Source organism: Podarcis melisellensis (assembly GCF_964234715.1).
Source record: "Podarcis melisellensis genome assembly, chromosome: 12".
In the NCBI taxonomy this organism is placed as follows: Eukaryota; Metazoa; Chordata; class Lepidosauria; order Squamata; family Lacertidae; genus Podarcis; species Podarcis melisellensis.
In genome coordinates this window covers 16,267,026-16,285,829 of record NC_138544.1, presented here as the reverse complement: position 1 = coordinate 16,285,829, position 18,804 = coordinate 16,267,026, and the positions used below count along the sequence as shown (strand labels likewise).

The window sequence follows — 18,804 nt, the reverse complement described above, 5'->3', positions numbered from 1 at the left end:
CAGCTATTTAAATGTTTTGTTTGCAAATAGAACATGTTTTATTTATCATTTTTATAATTTATCCAAAAGACAATTACATAAAATGATAGGAACAGAAGGAGAAAAACAGAGAATCGTGGAGCTGGAAGGGAACCCAAGAGTCATCTTTCTAGTGAAACCCCTTGCAATGTAAGAAACTCTAAAGCATTCATGACAGATGGCCATCCAGCCTCTTCTTAGAAATCTCCAAGGAAGGAGAGTCCCAAACGTCCTGAGGGAGATCCATCTTCTGTGTATTATAGAAAGTAAACAACTTATTTGACCCCAGTTATTTGACACACAGAGGGAAACCTCCTATATAAAGCCTTAACTGCTCATGATTGCAATACCTTAAGGACTGCCTCTCCCTTTGTCAGTGTTGAGTATAATTGTTGGTCTTTAGCAACATGTTATTGTGATACGGAACTATTGCCTAGTTCCTTCCATCCAAAATGCGGTTGTGCAACACCCCACATCATCTGCAAGGGTGGCAGAGAGAGTGCTTTACAACCCATTAGCCAATACTCAGCTATGTTAAATTCTGAGGATCTCCATTGTGAAAAAGGCCCAACCCAGCAAGAATATTCTTGTGGGCAATATTTATCGACCTGAACTGTGCACACGCCTTCGTCCTTTTTTATTACCCCACAGGCAGCTAGTGCTATCCAGGGAATTGCAACACAACCATCCCCTAAAGAGGCAACAACAAATAGTGTCTCATCTCGTTTACATCATTTTAAAAGCATAAATCAAACTCTCAGCCATTTTGCATTTATTAGAGAAAGATGTTTCATAATGTGGCACGCTCAACACATTAATTAGGAAGGTCCATCTCAGAGATTTCCATGCAGTGGTGTAGCGTGGGGGGTGCAGGGGGGTCTGGCCGCACCGGGCGCAACATCTGGGGGTTAGGGTTAGGGGGCGCAAATCCACGGGTTAGGGGGCACAAATTACTTGCCTTGCCCCGGGTGCTGACAACCCACGCTATGCCACTGTTTCCATGGGCACCTATTTCCCATTGTATCTTATCAGAGTAGATCCACTGAAATTAAAGTATCTAATTACGCACGTCCATCAATTTCAATGGGTGTATTCTGAGCCTGTCGATTTCAATTAGTCAATTCTTAGGACTAATATTGGCTACAGCCTATTCTATTTAGAATATCATGGTGTTGTTATTGTATTTAATTGACAATAGCTAGCTGATTAGACCACACAACTTTTTGGCTTATGACTAAGGGCTCATGTTTAGGGAAGTTTTTAATGTTTTATTGCTTTATCATTAATATTATTATCATTATCATTATTAATCTGTTGGGAGACGCCCAGAGTGGCTGGGGAAACCCAGCCAGATGGGCAGAGTATGTATGTACTGTATGTATTATTAATAATAATAATAATTATTAATTATATCATTCCTAATTATATCATTCCCAAGGCCTGGGTGGACTATGTAATAAATGATAGGATTTCGTTTATTTGGGATATGAAGTGAAAATACAACTCCTGGCCAAGTTCCTAAAAAAGGTAAAAATTTCAAAATAAGCTTAACAATTTTCAAAAAAGAAAAAAAGGGAAAAAAGAAAAGGAAAAAAAAAGGAAATGGCAGACACTGAGATCTGTTGCTACTGTTGCTGCAGGCAATTGGATCTGTTGCGCTATGGATCTTAACTGCCTGAAACGGTCACCTCATCATGCCTCATGGGTGGGCCGGCCCAAAAGCATTCTTCAGCACAGCAGCTTGCACAACTTAATGAGGAAGGTAAAGGTAAAGGGACCCCTGACCATTAGGTCCAGTCGTGACCGACTCTGGGGTTGCGGCGCTCATCTCGCTTTATTGGCCGAGGGAGCCGGCGTACAGCTTCAGGGTCATGTGGCCAGCAGGACTAAGCCGCTTCTGGCGAACCAGAGCAGCACACGTAACGCCGTTTACCTTCCCGCCGGTGCGGCACCTATTTATCTACTAGCACTTTGACGTGCTTTCGAACTACTAGGTTGGCAGGAGCAGGAACACCTGCAGTGCCCCCTACCTATGAACACTCCCCTAGGTAGACCCCCACCTAGACGGGTGCCAGGTGCTGCCCGCCTTGGGGATCACTGAAAATATTTTCCCTCCCATGCTACTTTTAGCAAGGCCTTTTGAATTCTGCAACAATAAGGCCTGTGTGTGTCCCCACCATAGGAGTCAACTCCTAGGGGCTGAGTTCTCTTTGCTCTCCCCAATAAAGTATTTGAGCCCCTGCCCCAAAAGTTGATGGGCATTCCAAAAAAAAAGGTGTGTTTTGTGTCATGTGATTAATTATGTGGGGTGGGGCCTGCCGCCCTATATTTTATTCATCCCTGATCCCCACCCCTCGCTCCCAGTCCCAAGATCCAAGACGCCTTCCCTGCAAAAACCCACAAGGAAGGCAAGAAGAAAGAAAAAACAACAGAAATCGAAAGAATCAGAAAATTTTAAATAAAGAATGGGGAAATTTGACAATTTATTTTAAAAAAAACATTGTAAACAGTTAAAATTGTTATCATCATCATCATTTTTAATTTGTGTACTGTATTTATATCTTACAATACTCAAGGCGGTTTACAAGCTGAAGAAACAAAAAATGTACATCTTATAACAATCTAATGTAATAAAAAATGTGATAATAAAACATAACTTTAAAATAGGCAACCTACATCAAAAAAGTAACATTCAATCATTATATAGTATAAAATAATATCAGCATACAAAAGTTAAACTGAAATCCACTCACCAATTACAATAAATAATATCTAAACTATAATCAATAAAACAATGGCAAGCCACAGTACATAACACAATATAATACACATTGAAAAGCATTGGATTGGAATAGCACTTGTAGCTTAATGGCGAATTTTGGATATAATGGAGATGTAAAAGATTTGGATTATTATAAAAGATGCAGGAGGAAATGATTAATAAGAAGACCCACAAAGTGGAGGAGGCAAGTCCAGGAGATTCTATGGAATCTTGTCTTTATGTTGTATATGTGATTGTAAAACTAAATTGGAAAACTAAATAAATAATTTAAAAAAAGAAGAAAGAAAAAAGTCCGATGGGACCAACGGCGGAAGAACCCTTTCGGAGGAACTCTGCGCTCTTCGCAACTAGACCCGGAGTTGGGGGCGGGCCCAGTGACACGCAGCCCCGTCCTCGTGGCCCGATCGGCTCCTCCCGTTGGCGGCTGTCCCCGCCTGTCTCCTCCTTCGCGGAGAGAAGAGGCCGCGGGTGAGTGAATGTGTGAGGGCGGCCGGGGCCGGGCTAAAGGGGACGGGAGCCCCTTTTCTCTTTCAGTTTCCCTCAGAGCGAGGGGGAGGAGAGGCAGGAGGGGCTTGCGACCCCCCAAGCCGTTAAAAGGGCGGCGGCGGGGCGAGAAACCCGCGGCCGGGGAGTTATGTGGAAGCTTAGGATAAACATTTAAGGGGAAAAAAATTTAAAATAAAATAAAATTTGTGTCAGGAAGATGAGGGGCGTCGCCCCCCCTCCTTTCCGTCCCGTTTACACGAGCGCACACCCGTGTTTGGTGCCGCCCGGCCTCGCCTGCTCTCCCTGCCCGAGAGCCATGAGGGGATGGCAAGCCGGGTAGCCGCGTCTGAGAGCCTCTCCGGAGCGACTCCCTTTCCGACCCTGTGAAAAGAGCGGCTGCTCTTGGGTTGAGGTGTTTTATTTCCCCCCCGTTTCCCAGCTAAATCCCTAACGGGCGCTTCCTCCACAGGGACTAGCGCCTTGAGAAGTTCGCCCGTTTCCCGACGTTCCGGTTCTCGGGGCGTCACCCCAAATCCTGCTCCAGGCAGGGCTTTCTTTAATCGAAAGTAAACGGGCATCCCCAAGCGCTCAGGAAAAAAACCACACCTTGTCAAAATCCCTACTTTTAGTTAAGTATTTTTATTTATTTACTCGATGCTCGCTCGCTCTCTCACCCACCCATGGTTTTTGTAGCGGAGCGAGGGGGAATTTCAGGGCAGTCCTGTCAAATGAATCAGCTTATTTCGAGAGGGAAGTCAACTAACTGCAGAGGGAGAGACTGGGCGTGTCAACACTGCAACGTTTATAATGAAAAATCTCACACACACACACACCACAATTTTTTTTTAATGGCCAAGCAAAATCCCGATGAAGATTTTCTGACTATGAAAACTTCCCGTTAAACTGATGGTGAAGCATAGTAGCAGTGGGAGGAGGAGGAGGGAGAACATGACTTTTGAAGCCACCATAGAATTATCTGTACAGTTTTGGCCAAAAAATTATTTTATAGCCTTAAAAAGGCCGTGGCGGGGGCCATTGTCACGAAGAGCACACTCCACCAACTTGTAAATGAGTCGTTGAGATGATGCAAATGGATAATTGGCGCGCACATATGAAAACTTTTTTAAAAAATGCTTACTGGATTTCCTCCAGAAAGGGTAGATCCCGATTGAATTGGGGCAGGGGGAAGGCTAGCATTTTGATGGCAGTAATGTTATGTAGGAGGGACACGGGTGGTGCTGTGGGTTAAACCACAGAGCCTAGGACTTGCCGATCAGAAGGTTGGCAGTTCGAATCCCCGCAATGGGGTGAGCTCCCGTTGCTTGGTCCCTTCTCCTGCCAATCTAGCACTTCGAAAGCACGTCAAAGTGCAAATAGATAAATAGGCACCGCTCCGGTGGGAAGGTAAACGGCATTTCCATGCACTGCTCTGGTTCGCCAGAAGTGGCTTAGTCATGCTGGCCACATGACCTGGAAGCTGTACGCCGGCTCCCTCGGCCAATAAAGCAAGATGAGCGCCGCAACCCCAGAGTCGGCCATGACTGGACCTAATGGTCAGGGGTCCCTTTACCTTTACCTTTAATGTTATGTAGATGCTGCAAAATAATAATTGCATGCTGATTCTACAATAAGCATAAATCTGGAATAAGTGTACATCTGGAAGCGCCTTTTGTCTCAGTGGCACCTTGAGGTATACATCTACAGTGGTACCTCGGGATGCGAATGGGATCCGTTCTGGAGCCTCATTCGCATCCCGAACAGAATGTAAGACCCAACAGCTCGTCTGTGTATGCGTGTGTCACATTTCGCTGCTTCCACGCATGTGCGTGACGTCATTTTTACTGTCTGCGCATGTGCAGGCGGCGAAACCGGAAGTAACACGCTGTGTTACTTTCGAGTTGCCGCAGAGTGCAACCTGAAAGCACTCAACCTGAAGCGTATTTATCCCAAGGTATGACTGTAAATGCATCATATGAATGCCCTGGATAAACTGTTTTCAACCACATGTATATCTGAGAGGTACATCCGTCACTTTGCCTGTGCCTCCTTGGTGGAGTCTGACAGCTGTATACACATGCTTTTTTCTGCTCCGGCAGTGTACACACTAGGAAGTATACACTGGCTAATTATCGGTTCCCATTTCAGGGACCAATATATCCATATATGATAGTAAGATCATGCAACAACTTCTGCAACTCAACTCAAATAGGGAGATTTTTTTCTATGTAAGGGGAAGGGTGTGGTGTGGCTCAGTACATTTTTCTGCCTGATTTGGAGCAGCTGACTGCTCCCTAGCTCCCCTTATGGCGCATAATACTCAAGGCCTGCAAGGTATTTTGACGCCTGAGGCAGAAAATCTCACTTAACTACTTTTTTGGGGCACCTGCTAAAAACATTGTTTTGACAAGCCTACCCAGACGCTTAGGAAGTTGAGGTAATTTTAATCTGTTTTAGTATTTTAACTTTTGTATGTTTTAAAGTATAGTAATTTTTTCTTGATTTTGTTTTATCTTTTTATAAACCACTTTGAGGTGGTTTTGTTTTGTGTTTGTTTTTTTCAAACAAGCAGTATATAAATTTTATGAAAAAAAAACAAATTCTTCCTAGGATTAAAGGAAAACAATACTACATTAAATAATCTGCTTCCTTTCACGGCGCCCAAAATCAGCCGCCTTACTTTGAAGATGACAATCAGCCTCTCTTAACTTGGCACAGCCTTAAATCATGATAAACGCAGTGTTTTCTGAACCCTTAGTGATGTTTTGCATCAAGAAAACACTTGTTCCAGCTGGGTTTTGAATGTGTCTGTATATAGAAGTTATAGAGCTTAAATCATCCTGGAATCCTTGTTCTCTAATTGTAACTGTGTACTTGACTCTAATGTGTCCAAACATTTAAACTGCAATCAACATAGCACTTACGTGGTGACACCACTCCTTCGTTGCTTATCTGAACTTTCCCATGCAAATGAACGCTCACTTAGGAGGAAAATGGTAACTTGTCAAGACACTAGACTTGTATTATTTGCAAATCTAACTAAGGCATTTGAAGCATCAAGGAGTGGCTCAATCTTGTTTGACATGAATATAAATCACACAGCATCTTAATTTGGTAACTGGAATTATCAACAGATTCTTCCTAAATAATTTGAGAAGCATTCCCTAGCTTTAGGATCATATGATTTCTGATCATACAGTAGTATTAATATATCCTGAGAGAAGTTGGCTAGAGAGTCTCCATCCATTGTTATAGTATTGCTAATACTGTACAAGCTCTTACAATCAAATTTAAATAATGTTATTACCATAAATATATATTGCATGCATATATAAGCAAAAGAAAAAAAAAGTCTTTCGAAATGTTACCTAATAGTACAGTGGTACCTCAGGTTACAGACGCTTCAGGTTACAGACTCCACTAACCCAGAAATAGTACCTTGGGGTAAGAACTTTGCTTCAGTATGAGAACAGAAATTGTGCAGCGGTGGCAGCGGGAGGCCCCATTAGCTAAAGTGGTGCTTCAGGTTAAGAACAGTTTCAGGTTAAGAACTGACCTCCAGAATGAATTAAGTTCTTAACCCGAGTTACCACTGTATATTAATTTGATTTAGACAGATTCTATCTCTGTTATCCTTAACCAAGGGAGGGAGGATAACAACTGATTCACTTATGGCCTAGCCATTAATGCTGATGATGTAAAGTGCTAACAGCAGCACAGTTATCTTGGCCAAAGTTTGAATTGAGAAACATTAAAGATTTGCAGTGTACAAAGGATATTCCTATCTATTTTCGGAATTGGGTAAATGTGTTAACTTTGTAGCAGTGCAATCGTTTGCTATGCTGTTTTAGATTGCAACCCCTGGGCATAAGCCCATATTGAAAATAGGGGGGTTTACAAACAAATTAATTTGCCATTAATATGGGATTGTGCTCCATGGCTTCAACTACAATTCATTGGGACTTACTTCGGAGTAGACACAAGATTTCATAGTATGGTACATTTAGGAAACTACACTTTTTAATTTCACTAAATGAGATCTAGGGAACAAAATGCACTATTAAATAACTTAAACTGACTTTTCAATTCAACATTTTCATTTGATTAGACGGCTTGCCATATTTGATAGAAAAGTATATTTGGGTTTTTCTAATGCAGTCTTTACAGCTGAACTTTGTCAACCATGTGTCTATAATTGTAGCCTAACAAGCTATGTAGAAATACTGGAATATCCTTTCTTCAAGGCTGAAGGTGAAATGTTGCTTTTACCAAAGCAAAAAAAAACTGGGGGGAGGGGGAAGCAAAAGAAAAGCAGGTGATAGTGCTACCCAGTTGTTGATTTACAGTAAATTGTATACCCTTGAATGCTCATTTCTTCTGCAGCACTCAACTATTTTATTCTTTTTTCCTTCCTTTGGTAAGCCAGTTATCCAAAAGATGAAGATAAGCTGGTCAGCGTATGACACATTTGAGGCGAATTTCAAACCACTTGTGGTGGTTGAGCTTGCAAAAGACACCAAAGATGAAACGAAAGAATGGCTGACACAAAAGATAATAGAAAAGAAGAAAAATGGAGGTTGGTACTCTTTACTTTTAAGGAAATCTCTTATTTCTTAAAGAATGAAAATACAATTATACAAATACATTTTAAAACAGAGCAAAAATAGAACGTGCATTATATATAGTTTATTTAAATATTTCTTAATGAAAAAGGATCTTATTCTGAGATTTTATATAGATGAATATTATCTTGATACTTCATATTCAATTGATTGACAAATAAACTCTCCTTTTTTGCTGAAATTGTGTGGTGAACATTTTCTTTAAGTCTCCTTTAATATGTGCGAGCCTAATTAGCAAGGCTGCCATCCATATTTGCACGAAATCATCTGTTTCTAAAGGTTGTTTTCATGTAAGCATTCATTTACAAAGCTGCAAGTCTTATGTGCTAAGTCAACTCCAGATGCTCTTAGATGAAATGGTTTCTCTAGGTCCATTTCAGTTGGGTTTTTGATTTTAGAACTGAGACTGCCAAAATAAAGACACTGTTCTTTCTCTTTAGCTGCTTTTTATCTCATTGACTGTAGCAACCTTCTGGATAGGCTGCCTGAGTTGGATTTTGGAAGTACGTTAGGATGGCCAATCTGGATGCTGTTGAGGGTTCTATTTGCCAGTGCTATTTGTCATCTACATGAAAGCACTCGGCAAGGGCACCTAGATACAGTGGTACCTCGGGTTAAGTACTTAATTCGTTCCGGAGGTCCGTTCTTAACCTGAAACTGTTCTTAACCTGAAGCACCACTATAGCTAACGGGGCCTCCTGCTGTTGCTGCGCCGCTGGAGCACAATTTCTGTTCTCATCCTGAAGCAAAGTTCTTAACCTGAAGCACTATTTCTGGGTTAGCGGAGTCTGTAACCTGAAGCGTATGTAACCTGAAACATATGTAACCCGAGGTACCACTGTATTTCAACTAAGATGTTGCCAATCTGCAGTTGACACTCCGCTCTGCCTCTCCTTTTTATCGAATCCAGAAGAGGTAGGTAGGTATTTAAATCAGTGCTTGGCCGTGGTAATATACTGGATGAGGGCCAATAAACCCTGCAGCCCAAGAGGGTCTATTTATTGAGAATTCATCAGGATTTGCTTGTACAAAAGTTATGCAGGGGTTAGGATTGTATGCAGTCTTTATTGAGCATTCATCTGCTGTTTAAATCCACTTTAAATTCTGGTCTCCCTCCTGAAAAATAGTGACAGCCTGGAGGTTTTGATTTGATTTAAGATTTGTCTTTTGCTTTCCCAACAACAAACGTTGAGCTGAAAGCAACTCGCAAAAGCATTAAAGCAACAACAAATGCTGCAACTATCATACCAAACACAGCATATAAATAAAACAAACAACAGTAACTGTTTCAGCAAAACAATTAATACAATTCAATGGTGTCATAGAAACTCATAATATTGCCAGTATGCTTCCTAATCACATGGAACCTAAATCCAGAACAGCAAGAAATGGATTAGCTGTTCCATGTTGCTGCCCTCAGATTAGAAAAAAGAGAGTTATTTTTAATGGATGACTCATTCAGCTGCTTGAGTGGTGTTCAACCTGTTCTAGAGGGGATTGCATTCCCCCTGAAGCAGGGCTGGGGAACCTGTGTCTCCCAAATGTTGTTGGACTCCCAACGCCCATTTGAGACAGCCAGCATGGCCAATGATCAGGGGTGGTTAGAGCATCTGGAGGGTACATTTCCCGACCCCTGTGCTTGCAGCATTATCTGCGGAAGCACAAGTGGCCTCTAGCTCATTGTCAATTTAGGCTGATTTACCAACCATGGCCTTTTCTGGACAGGTAGCCTTGCAGCAATTATCCATGCTCTCTTAACCTCTCTCTTGGGTTGTTTTTCTTTTCCCCATCAGCCAAGGGTTCCCTCGTCCTATTGCTTCTCTGTTTTTAACTACAGTGGTACCTTGGGTTAAGTACTTAATTTGTTCCGGAGGTCTCCTGCTACTTCCGCGCTGCCGGAGCCCAATTTCTGTTTTTATCCTGAAGCAATGTTCCTTACCTGAAGCACTATTTCTGGCTTAGTGGAGTGTGTAACCTGAAGCATATGTAACCTGAAGCATATGTAACCCGAGGTACCACTGTACATCCATCTTACATGGTTTTTCTTTTTTTGTATATAATTTGTATTAGATTTTCTGTTTCACAATTTAAAATACTCATTTTACATCCTTAAGATATCAGTGACTTCCCTTCTTCTCTTTCCATGGTTCATTTTACATATCATAAATCCCTGCATATTTTACAAAAACTATATCATTCAGTATTCCATTATTGCATCCATCAAAACTTATTTACACTGTTGAATTTATCTTAATGCTGCCAGCATTTTCTGCTGTACACAATTATTTCCCATATATTCAATAAACGTTTTCCAATCTTCTTTAAACATATGTTCTTCTTGTTCTCTTATTCTATATCTTAAGTCTGCAAGTTGTGCATATTCTGCCAACTTAAGTCGCCATTCTGCTTTGGTTGGGACCTCGCTCATTTTCCATTTTTGGGCTAACAAAACACGGGCTGCAGTGGTAGCGTACATAAATAACCTTTTCTGACACATGGGAATTTCAGTCTGAATTATCCCGAACAGAAAGGACTCTGGATTTTTTGGGAAAAGTACTTTTAAATTATTTGGGAAAGTATTTTTTCCCCCCAATTCATTATGGATCATTTCCCAATACTCTTTTACCCTTTTACAAGTCCACCACATATGAAAGAACGATCCCTCCACCTCTTTGCACTTAAGTGGCTTTTCTTAAAACACACACAAACCATAAGCATCATCGAGATTCTTATATGCAAGGTAGGTACTTGTTCCTTACTTGTTGCTCACAAGCAGAGGCTTGTGCTTCACTTGCCTTTTAAATCTATCAAACTCTGGCCACAATCCAGCCAAACTTAAGATTTTTTAAATCTTAATTATTTGATGGTTGGATATTTAAGTATGTCCTTATTACTGAATGTTCTGTTTTATTATCTTGATAACACAAATTTGTTGTATAGATAAGGAATCATTTCTATATAACCCTTTAAATGCTGTGCCTCTTAAACTTGGCTTGAGCAATGCATGAATCCAATTCATTAGGTATTTAAAATATCTTATATTAAAATTACATTCTGTTTAATTTCTTGCCTTATTTTGAAGGAGCCCAGCTTTTGGTGAAACCCTTGATGGCAGATGGGAAGAAAATAGAAGGGAACCAGAATATTTATCTTGTTGGAGCATCTCACTTGAGGCTGCTTCTGGGAGCTGAAACGGTGGGGTTGGTGAAAGAATGTAACGATAACACAATGAGAGCCTTTACATATACCGCTAGAAAAACCTTCAAAGATTTTGCAGGTAAATCAAACTGTTTTTATAATTGTTTCCAACATAATTGCATGTTTTTGCTTTTTAGGGCATAAAAACCATTTAAACTGAACATTGAACTTTCACCTCTCAGTCATGAAAATATATGCATTTCTGAGTTTTGAAATGTGATCATGCTTTTCTACATTATGTGGAAATTGGTTAGCTTAATTTTCATGTCATTACTATAAAACCTGTTGAATTTTAAATTTTGACTGTTAAGCAACTTTTTTAAAAAGTGGATTCCAGTGTTTTTTTAATAAATGGATCTGAACAAGTAGGAGGCTGGAGGTTTGACACTGTAATACAAACTTCTTTGAGAGTAAGTTTCATTGAACTCAGTGAACTTTTCTTCTAATTTGACATTTATAGGATTGCATTTTCATGTCTTGGTTAGTTATTTCCTTAAGAGACCTCTTGCTTTGGTGACATACTGTGCCTCCCAGATAATTGCTTCCTCTAGGAATTTTGCAAGATAAGAGAACACATGTTCAACCATATCAACTCTTTTCTGATTTAGAGGACAATCATGATTTCCTTACAATGGCAGAGTGTCAGTACATCATCAAACATGAACTTGAAAACCTGAGAGCCAAAGATGAAAAAATGATCCCGGGTTATCCTCAGGCAAAGCTTTATCCAGGAAAGTCAATTAGTGAGTAATTTTGCATTGAAGTTGTTAATTGCATAAGCTCTGATATTGGGGAAAAATGGATGTGAAACCATAATTTTCGTTAGGTTTGGGAGAAAACTTAGATATTGCAAGTTGGCATGTGCAGTTTGCCACAGCTTCTGCTTACATTAATTTTATATAACTAATTCCTATTATTCCTTGATGGAATAACCTAAAAGAAGTCTAGACACGCCTACCAACTTAACTTCCTTAACATATTTTGATTGGTCCTTCTGCAGCAGGTAGGTTTTAGGTTTGATTTATTCTGCACTTAGGAGCTGCTTGCTCCCATCACTCTATATGTATATCTATAGGCAAAAAGTCTATTTCATAATATTTGGCACTTGCAAAAGTGCAGACGTGTAGGAATATTGTATCCAAATCAAATTCCATTATTTATGTAATGTTTCTAGAGCTTAGATCTGTGAACATGATTTGATAGAAATTTAGAATTGAGCTCATGGATCTGCCCTGGAAAAAGTAAGTCTGATACTTAAGTGGATTTATTATCAAATTACATGCCTGCGTAGGCTTTCTGGAACAAAAAAAATTGTAAGAGTTGCCAAAAACTCTACACAGTCGTACCTTGGATCCTGAACACCTTGCAAGTCAAACGTTTGACTCCAGAACTGAACGTTCTTTGGAACCCAAATGTCTGATGTGGCTTCCATGTCTTCTGATTGGCTGCAGGAGCTTCCTGCAACCAATGTGAAGCCGTGCCTTGGTTTCCGAACATTTTGGAAGTTGAACAAACTAATGGAATGGATTCTGTTCGACTTCCAAGGAACCACTGTATTGTATAACCTATGTAATTGTTGTTGTTTTGTTGTTGTTTTATTTATACCCTGTCCACCTGGCTCTCTGTGTGGGAATACGATACCAGGACTAAAAACTATAATAAAAAATATACATTGAAAATGTTATTCAGAGAATCATTTAGTGTGGTCTGGATAAGATAAGTCAGATGAAGCATATTTATTGTGCTACATACACCATTCCAGAATTAAGACACTGTCCCTCATTTCCTTTTTTCTTTCAGTGCGAAGGCTAATATCCAATGGTATTCTACTTCAGATTTTTCCACTTCATGACCCAGAAGAACTAAAGAAACTTGGACATACCTGGTACAAAAAACTGAAAATTAGCTACCAGCCTTTAGGTAAGATAGCCTTCCAATCTTGCCTTCTTCTGGTATGAACTGTGCAATTTTATTGGGGCCTCATTACTTATAAGGCTATGTACATCAACCTTTGATGTGAGATACAGATTCAAGACCACAGCATACCAGAACTGAGTAAGCAGCAAACAAATTGAGAAAGTTCACCAACAAATAGTCTGCGAAGGTACAGAAAAGTAAGTTAGGTCACGTGTTGAAGGGGACCAGGAAGCCAAACCAAAGGACACTAGCCAATCTGTCCTGGAGGAAAATTCCCTCTGTTTAAAGAGGTTTAGACACCATGGCAAACTTGCCTCCCAGCAGCACAGACAGGAGCTCACCAAGTGAAACGGCACAGTCCTTGTTCGCATTAAGCCAGAGTTTATTTTTAACTGTGGTTTAAAACACCAGGGCTTCGTCGCAGTGTACTGGATTCTTACTCTGTTCCAAAAGCTTCGGCTACCCTTGGAGCACAAAGAAAGCTCAGTAGTGCAAACTTTCACATTGTTCCACAAGTAACTGGAGCGCTTAAAATCAGGCAACAGTTAAAAGGATCCAACGGTACTGGCAAAAGCCAGAACTGCTTCTACATTAAGCTGACTGGGGGGAAACCATTGTTTCATGAGAATTTCTCAGCTGCAAATACATGCCAAAACAGCAACAGAAGGAAACATAAGGTGATGAGTTAATATGCCATATTTTTGAAGGATGGCTCAGTATTATTTTCCCAACAGCCAGCTCTCACACAATACAATCTAATGCATGTTTACGTGGAAGTAAGTTATTCCATGTTCAATGGAGTTTACTCCCAGGAAAGTGGGAAAATAAGTTCAGCCTAACTCAACTTATTATGGTTGACAAGGAGTGTCACAAACTACACTGTTTAGTCTTATTGGAGGATGGACAAAATAATGCAGTCAGCGCTTAACTTTCTAAAAGCTGGAATAGCTCTCCCCAAACTAACAGACATTAATACTTTGCCTATCCTTATTCTATGCAAGAGCAAATTTCACAAGAAAAAGTCAAAAGAAAATAGAGGCTCATATACAAAGCACTAAGATACCAGTACATGCTTAAGACTAGAGACATTAATACTAATGGAGTGCTTTAAATTAGCAGTCCCATTTGACCCATTTCAAACTTACAAGTATTAAAAATGTGCTAGCACCATTGGGTTTAAGCCCTTTGTGGAGTGACCAATGTGTTCAACTGCTTTTGAAGCTATACATTTAATTGGCAGAAAATTGTTCTTCTGATGCCACTGGAAGTTTAAGAGTAGATAATCACACACACTAAAACTCACAGAAAAGGAGTGATGCAGTCACCTGAAGGAGGCGTTTTTCAAGGTGGGGTGGTAGCTCATGTTCTGCTGCAAATTTTGATATTTCTGCAGTAGCTACCATAATTTATAAACATACAGTGGTACCTCGGGTTACATACGCTTCAGGTTACATACGCTTCAGGTTACAGACTCCGCTAACCCAGAAATAGTACGTCGGGTTAAGAACTTTGCTTCAGGATGAGAACAGAAACCGTGCTACAGCGGCGCAGCAGCAGCAGGAGGCCCCATTAGCTAAAGTGGTGCTTCAGGTTAAGAACAGTTTCAGGTTAAGAACAGACCTCTGGGATGAATTAAGTACCGTATTTTTCGCTCTATAACACGCACCAGACCATAACACGCACATAGTTTTTAGAGGAGGAAAACAAGAAAAAAATTATTCTAAACAAAATAGTGGATATATGATTTTTGTGGTTCATGCTGTGGCCACAGACATGTGATCTGACAGTGAGTTTGGAGTAGCCCAATGCAAAAATCCTGAGGATCCATGTGGATCCATGCTTTGTAACCACGGAGGAGGGAAGGAAGGGGAACCATGGATCCTCTGCTCACGACTGCAGCAGATCCCCCCCCCCCGCCACCCGCAGGCATTCGCTCCATAACACGCACAGACATTTCCCCTTACTTTCTAGGAGGAAAAAAGTGAGTGTTATGGTGCAAAAAATACGGTACTTAACCCAAGGTACCACTGTAAATATTTCAGTACCTTGGAAGAGGTACATATGGAAGAGGTAAAGGGACCAGGAACGTGTCTTTTCGTGTCACTGAATCTAAAACAGCAAACTAGTGATATTGCCTCAGATTTTACCCGTATTTTAAATAAGTCACTTCAGACTTGCTCTCTTCACTTCAGCTATTCACATTAGATTTTGCTCTCTGCGTTACCCCAATCCACCTACTCTTGCTTTTAGTCAAACTGTCACTCTGAAACAACATGATCAAATGACTCTAGCAAAGAAAATGCTGATAATTGCACTTCGTAACCCACACCTTTCACCGTAGGAAAACATCCATCAGGAAACTAAACACCTAATTCCCTTCTCCCCACTGCAACCTTTAAAGAGCATCCATCCCCATGTAAAAAACAAAAAAACAAACCACCAACCATTTCCGTCTGATCTGTATGGTTATTACTCTGCTCTGTCATGGGATTTAGTTTGTCTTATCCTGAGCTTGAGCTAATATAAATGGGCATTTCACATTGACAGACTAACAATGGAATCCCAACCAAGTCTAGTCAAAAGTACATCTTACTGAATTCAACAGGGCTTATGCCTAGGAAAGTGGAGTTAGAATTGTAGTTCATGTGATTTATGTGTGCTTTTTAAAATTACTGAGCAATAGGAGACTGCCTGAAATTGTCTGCACCTGGGAGCAGTTGCATACAACTAGATCAGTGTTTCCCAAACGTTTTTGGGCAACGGCACACCTGTTTACTGAAAAAAAATCTCGCGGCACACCACCATTAAAGCCCCGCCCCGTGACGTCAGCGCGCAGCGTCACGCCGGGAGGGACGCACAAAAGTGAAAGTTTTTCCCCTCCCCCTTGCTGGGGAACCTCCAAGCTTTGGGGGTGGGAGGAGGCAGCAGAGCGAGGGACTGAGGGACGGCGGCAACTGAGGCGGCGGCGGCTGAGGCAGAGCTGGGAAGGGGGTTTCCAGGGGACACGGCAGCTCCTCGAAAGGCTTCTCTCAGCTGCGCTCAATCCGCCTCGGAGAGGATTTCCCCTCCGGTCCCATGCGTTCGTTTGGGGCATCGCTCCGGCTGCTCCCTCTCCCGCCGCGCAGGAGCGATGCCTCTCTCTGGCTCTCCCTCCGTGCAGGCTGAGGGAGGGAGGGAGGGAGGGAGGGGCGCGTGTGACCCGTCTCTGCTGGGAGACCAAACCCAGCGAGGCAGAGTCGCGCGGAGGCGCCCAGGCAGCGCTGCCGGCTGCGAGGAGGAGCGCCAGGCAGCAGCAGGAGGCGCGGCCTCTCCTCGCCGCCGCCGCCCCGCCTCTCGCCGCCCGACTCGCCCGCCTCCCTCCAGGCATCTCGCGGCACACGAGGCAACGTCTCACGGCACACTCGTGTGCCGCGGAACACCGGTTGGGAAACACTGAACTAGATAAATGTACATTTACTTGCCACATGGATCAGGTGTGGAAATACATCCTTTCAGCAGTTGGAAATGGCCTGGAGAAAACTGCCTAGTAGTGCCTGATTCATGTACAGTGGTGCCCCGCAAGATGAACGCCTCGCAAGACGAAAAACCCGCTAGACGAAAGGGTTTTCCGTTTTGGAGGCGCTTCGCAAAACGAATTTCCCTATGGGCTTGCTTTGCAAGAAGAAAGCCCATAGGGAAATCTCCGGGGACCTCTTTTAAATGCTAGCGGTGGGGAGCAAAGCCTTTCCCCCCCCCTCCGGCCTTCAGAAGAGGTCCAGGAAGGCCGGCGGGGGCCGAAAGGCTTTGCTCCCCACCGCCAGCATTTAAAAAGCAGTCCGGGATAGCAGGGAAGCGCTTCTCGCTATCCCGGAGGGCTTTTGAAGACAGGCGGGGGGAGCAAAGACTTTTGCCCCCTGTCCGCCTTCAGAAGAAGTCCTGGACCTCTTCTGAAGGCAGGCGGGGGGCAAAAGTCTTTGTCCCCCCTGCCTGCCTTCTCGGGGGCTTTTAAATCGCCCCGGGGCTGTCCCGGGGCGATTTAAAAGCCCCCGGACGGCTTTTGAAGGCAGGCGGGGGGGAGCAAAGACTTTTGCCGCCCGCCCGCCTTCAGAAGAGGTCCAGGACCTCTTCTGAAGGCGGGCGGGCGGCAAAAGTCTTTGTCCCCCCTGCCTGCCTTCCCGGGGGCTTTTAAATCGCCCCGGACAGCGGAGAAGTCTCCGCTGTCCCGGGGGCTTTTAAAATGCTGGGGGACGGCAGCGAAGCGTTCGCTGCCGCCCGCCAGCATTTTAAGATCGCCCCGTGACAGCGGAGAAGTCTCCGCTGTCCCGGGAAGGCAGGCGGGGGGAAGCAAAGACTTTCGCCCCCCCCCGCCAGCCTTCAGAAGAGGTCGGGGGACAGACTGTCCCCGGACCTGGTCTGAAGGCGGTTTCCATAGGAACGCATTAATTGATTTTTAATGCATTCCTATGGGAAACCGTGCTTCGCAAGACGAAAAACTCGCAAGACGAAAAGACTTGCGGAACGAATTAATTTCGTCTTGCGAGGCACCACTGTAGTGAGCCAGATGATTTTGGAAAGTGGCCCTAATTTACACTTATCACTGCACTTGCAAAGCAACAGCTTAAACTCTGGTATTGCTCTATTTTTGAGGAAAATGAGGTACGTATGATTAAGTACTCCAAACACTACATAAGGCACATGATGCTTCAGAATGTAATACAGTGGTAACTTGGTTCCCGAATGGCTTGGCTCCCAAACAAATTGGTTCCTGAATGCCACAAACCTGGAATAAGTGTTCCGGTTTGCCAACGTTTTTCGGAAGCCGATTGTCTGACGTGGCTTCTGCAGCTACCGCTTGAGTGCAGGAAGCTCCTGCAGCCAATTGGAAGCCGCGCTTTGGTTTTGGAACGGTTTCAGGAGTTGAATGGACTCCTAGAACAGATTACGTTGGAGAACCAAGGTACCACTGTAACCCTTTTTATTTTTAAAAATGCCCAACATCTAATGTAAGCCTGCCAAATTATGTGTGTATGATACTTACATTTACTCTCTTTGTTTTCCCACAGATGACATTCGCTGCTATTTTGGCGAAACCATTGCTTTCTATTTTGCCTTTTTGGAGTATATCACATTTGCTTTGGTTCCAATGGCTATCATTGGGATTCCTTACTATATCTTTGATTGGGAAGATTACGACAAGTATGTGCTGTTTGCAGGATTCAACCTGGTTTGGTCTGCTATTATCCTTGAACTCTGGAAGCGGTGTTGTGCTCTAATGGCCTACAGGTGGGGGACACTTGTGATGAAGCGACAATTTGAGGAGCCCAGGCCAGGGTTTCATGGAGTTTTAGGCATTAATCCCGTTACTGGGAGAGAGGAGCCGGTATACTCTAGCTTCAAAAGACAGTTACGAATTTATTTGGTCTCCTTACCATTTGTGTGCCTTTGCCTCTACTTCTCACTTTATGTCATGATGGTTTACTTTGAATTGGAATACCAGGCGCACTTATATCATGAAGAGAACCAATCCGAATTAAGCAGCTTAATATTATATGTGCCCAGCATAATTTATGCTGTTGTGATTGAAGTTCTGAACCGCATCTATAGATACGCTGCAGAGTTCTTAACCTCATGGGGTAAGATTTCTCTCTTATTCTCTTATGTTGAATCATGTTCTAAGATATTGTCGATTCAATGATCATGTAATAGTTTGGCTGTTATGAAAGAACCTCTTTATTATGTGAGCTATAATACCTACCACTGTGAAGGAAGCTTATTGCAAAAAGGTCCCTGGGCGCCTGATTATCT

At 42.5% G+C, this 18,804-nt stretch overlaps 1 protein-coding gene across 1 annotated transcript in view; it reads left to right on the top strand.

Annotated features, from left to right (window-relative positions):
- Positions 1-3,111: 3,111 nt before the first annotated feature.
- Positions 3,112-18,804, top strand: part of ANO10 (anoctamin 10) — an 84,016-nt gene continuing 68,323 nt past the window's right edge. Inside the window, exons 1-6 of the mRNA XM_081883101.1 lie at positions 3,112-3,268; positions 7,710-7,859; positions 10,988-11,182; positions 11,712-11,846; positions 12,904-13,023; positions 18,063-18,685. Coding sequence (XP_081739227.1) covers positions 7,721-7,859; positions 10,988-11,182; positions 11,712-11,846; positions 12,904-13,023; positions 18,063-18,685 — 1,212 coding nt within the window. The 5' untranslated portion in view covers positions 3,112-3,268; positions 7,710-7,720. The remainder of the gene's footprint in view (positions 3,269-7,709; positions 7,860-10,987; positions 11,183-11,711; positions 11,847-12,903; positions 13,024-18,062; positions 18,686-18,804) is intronic.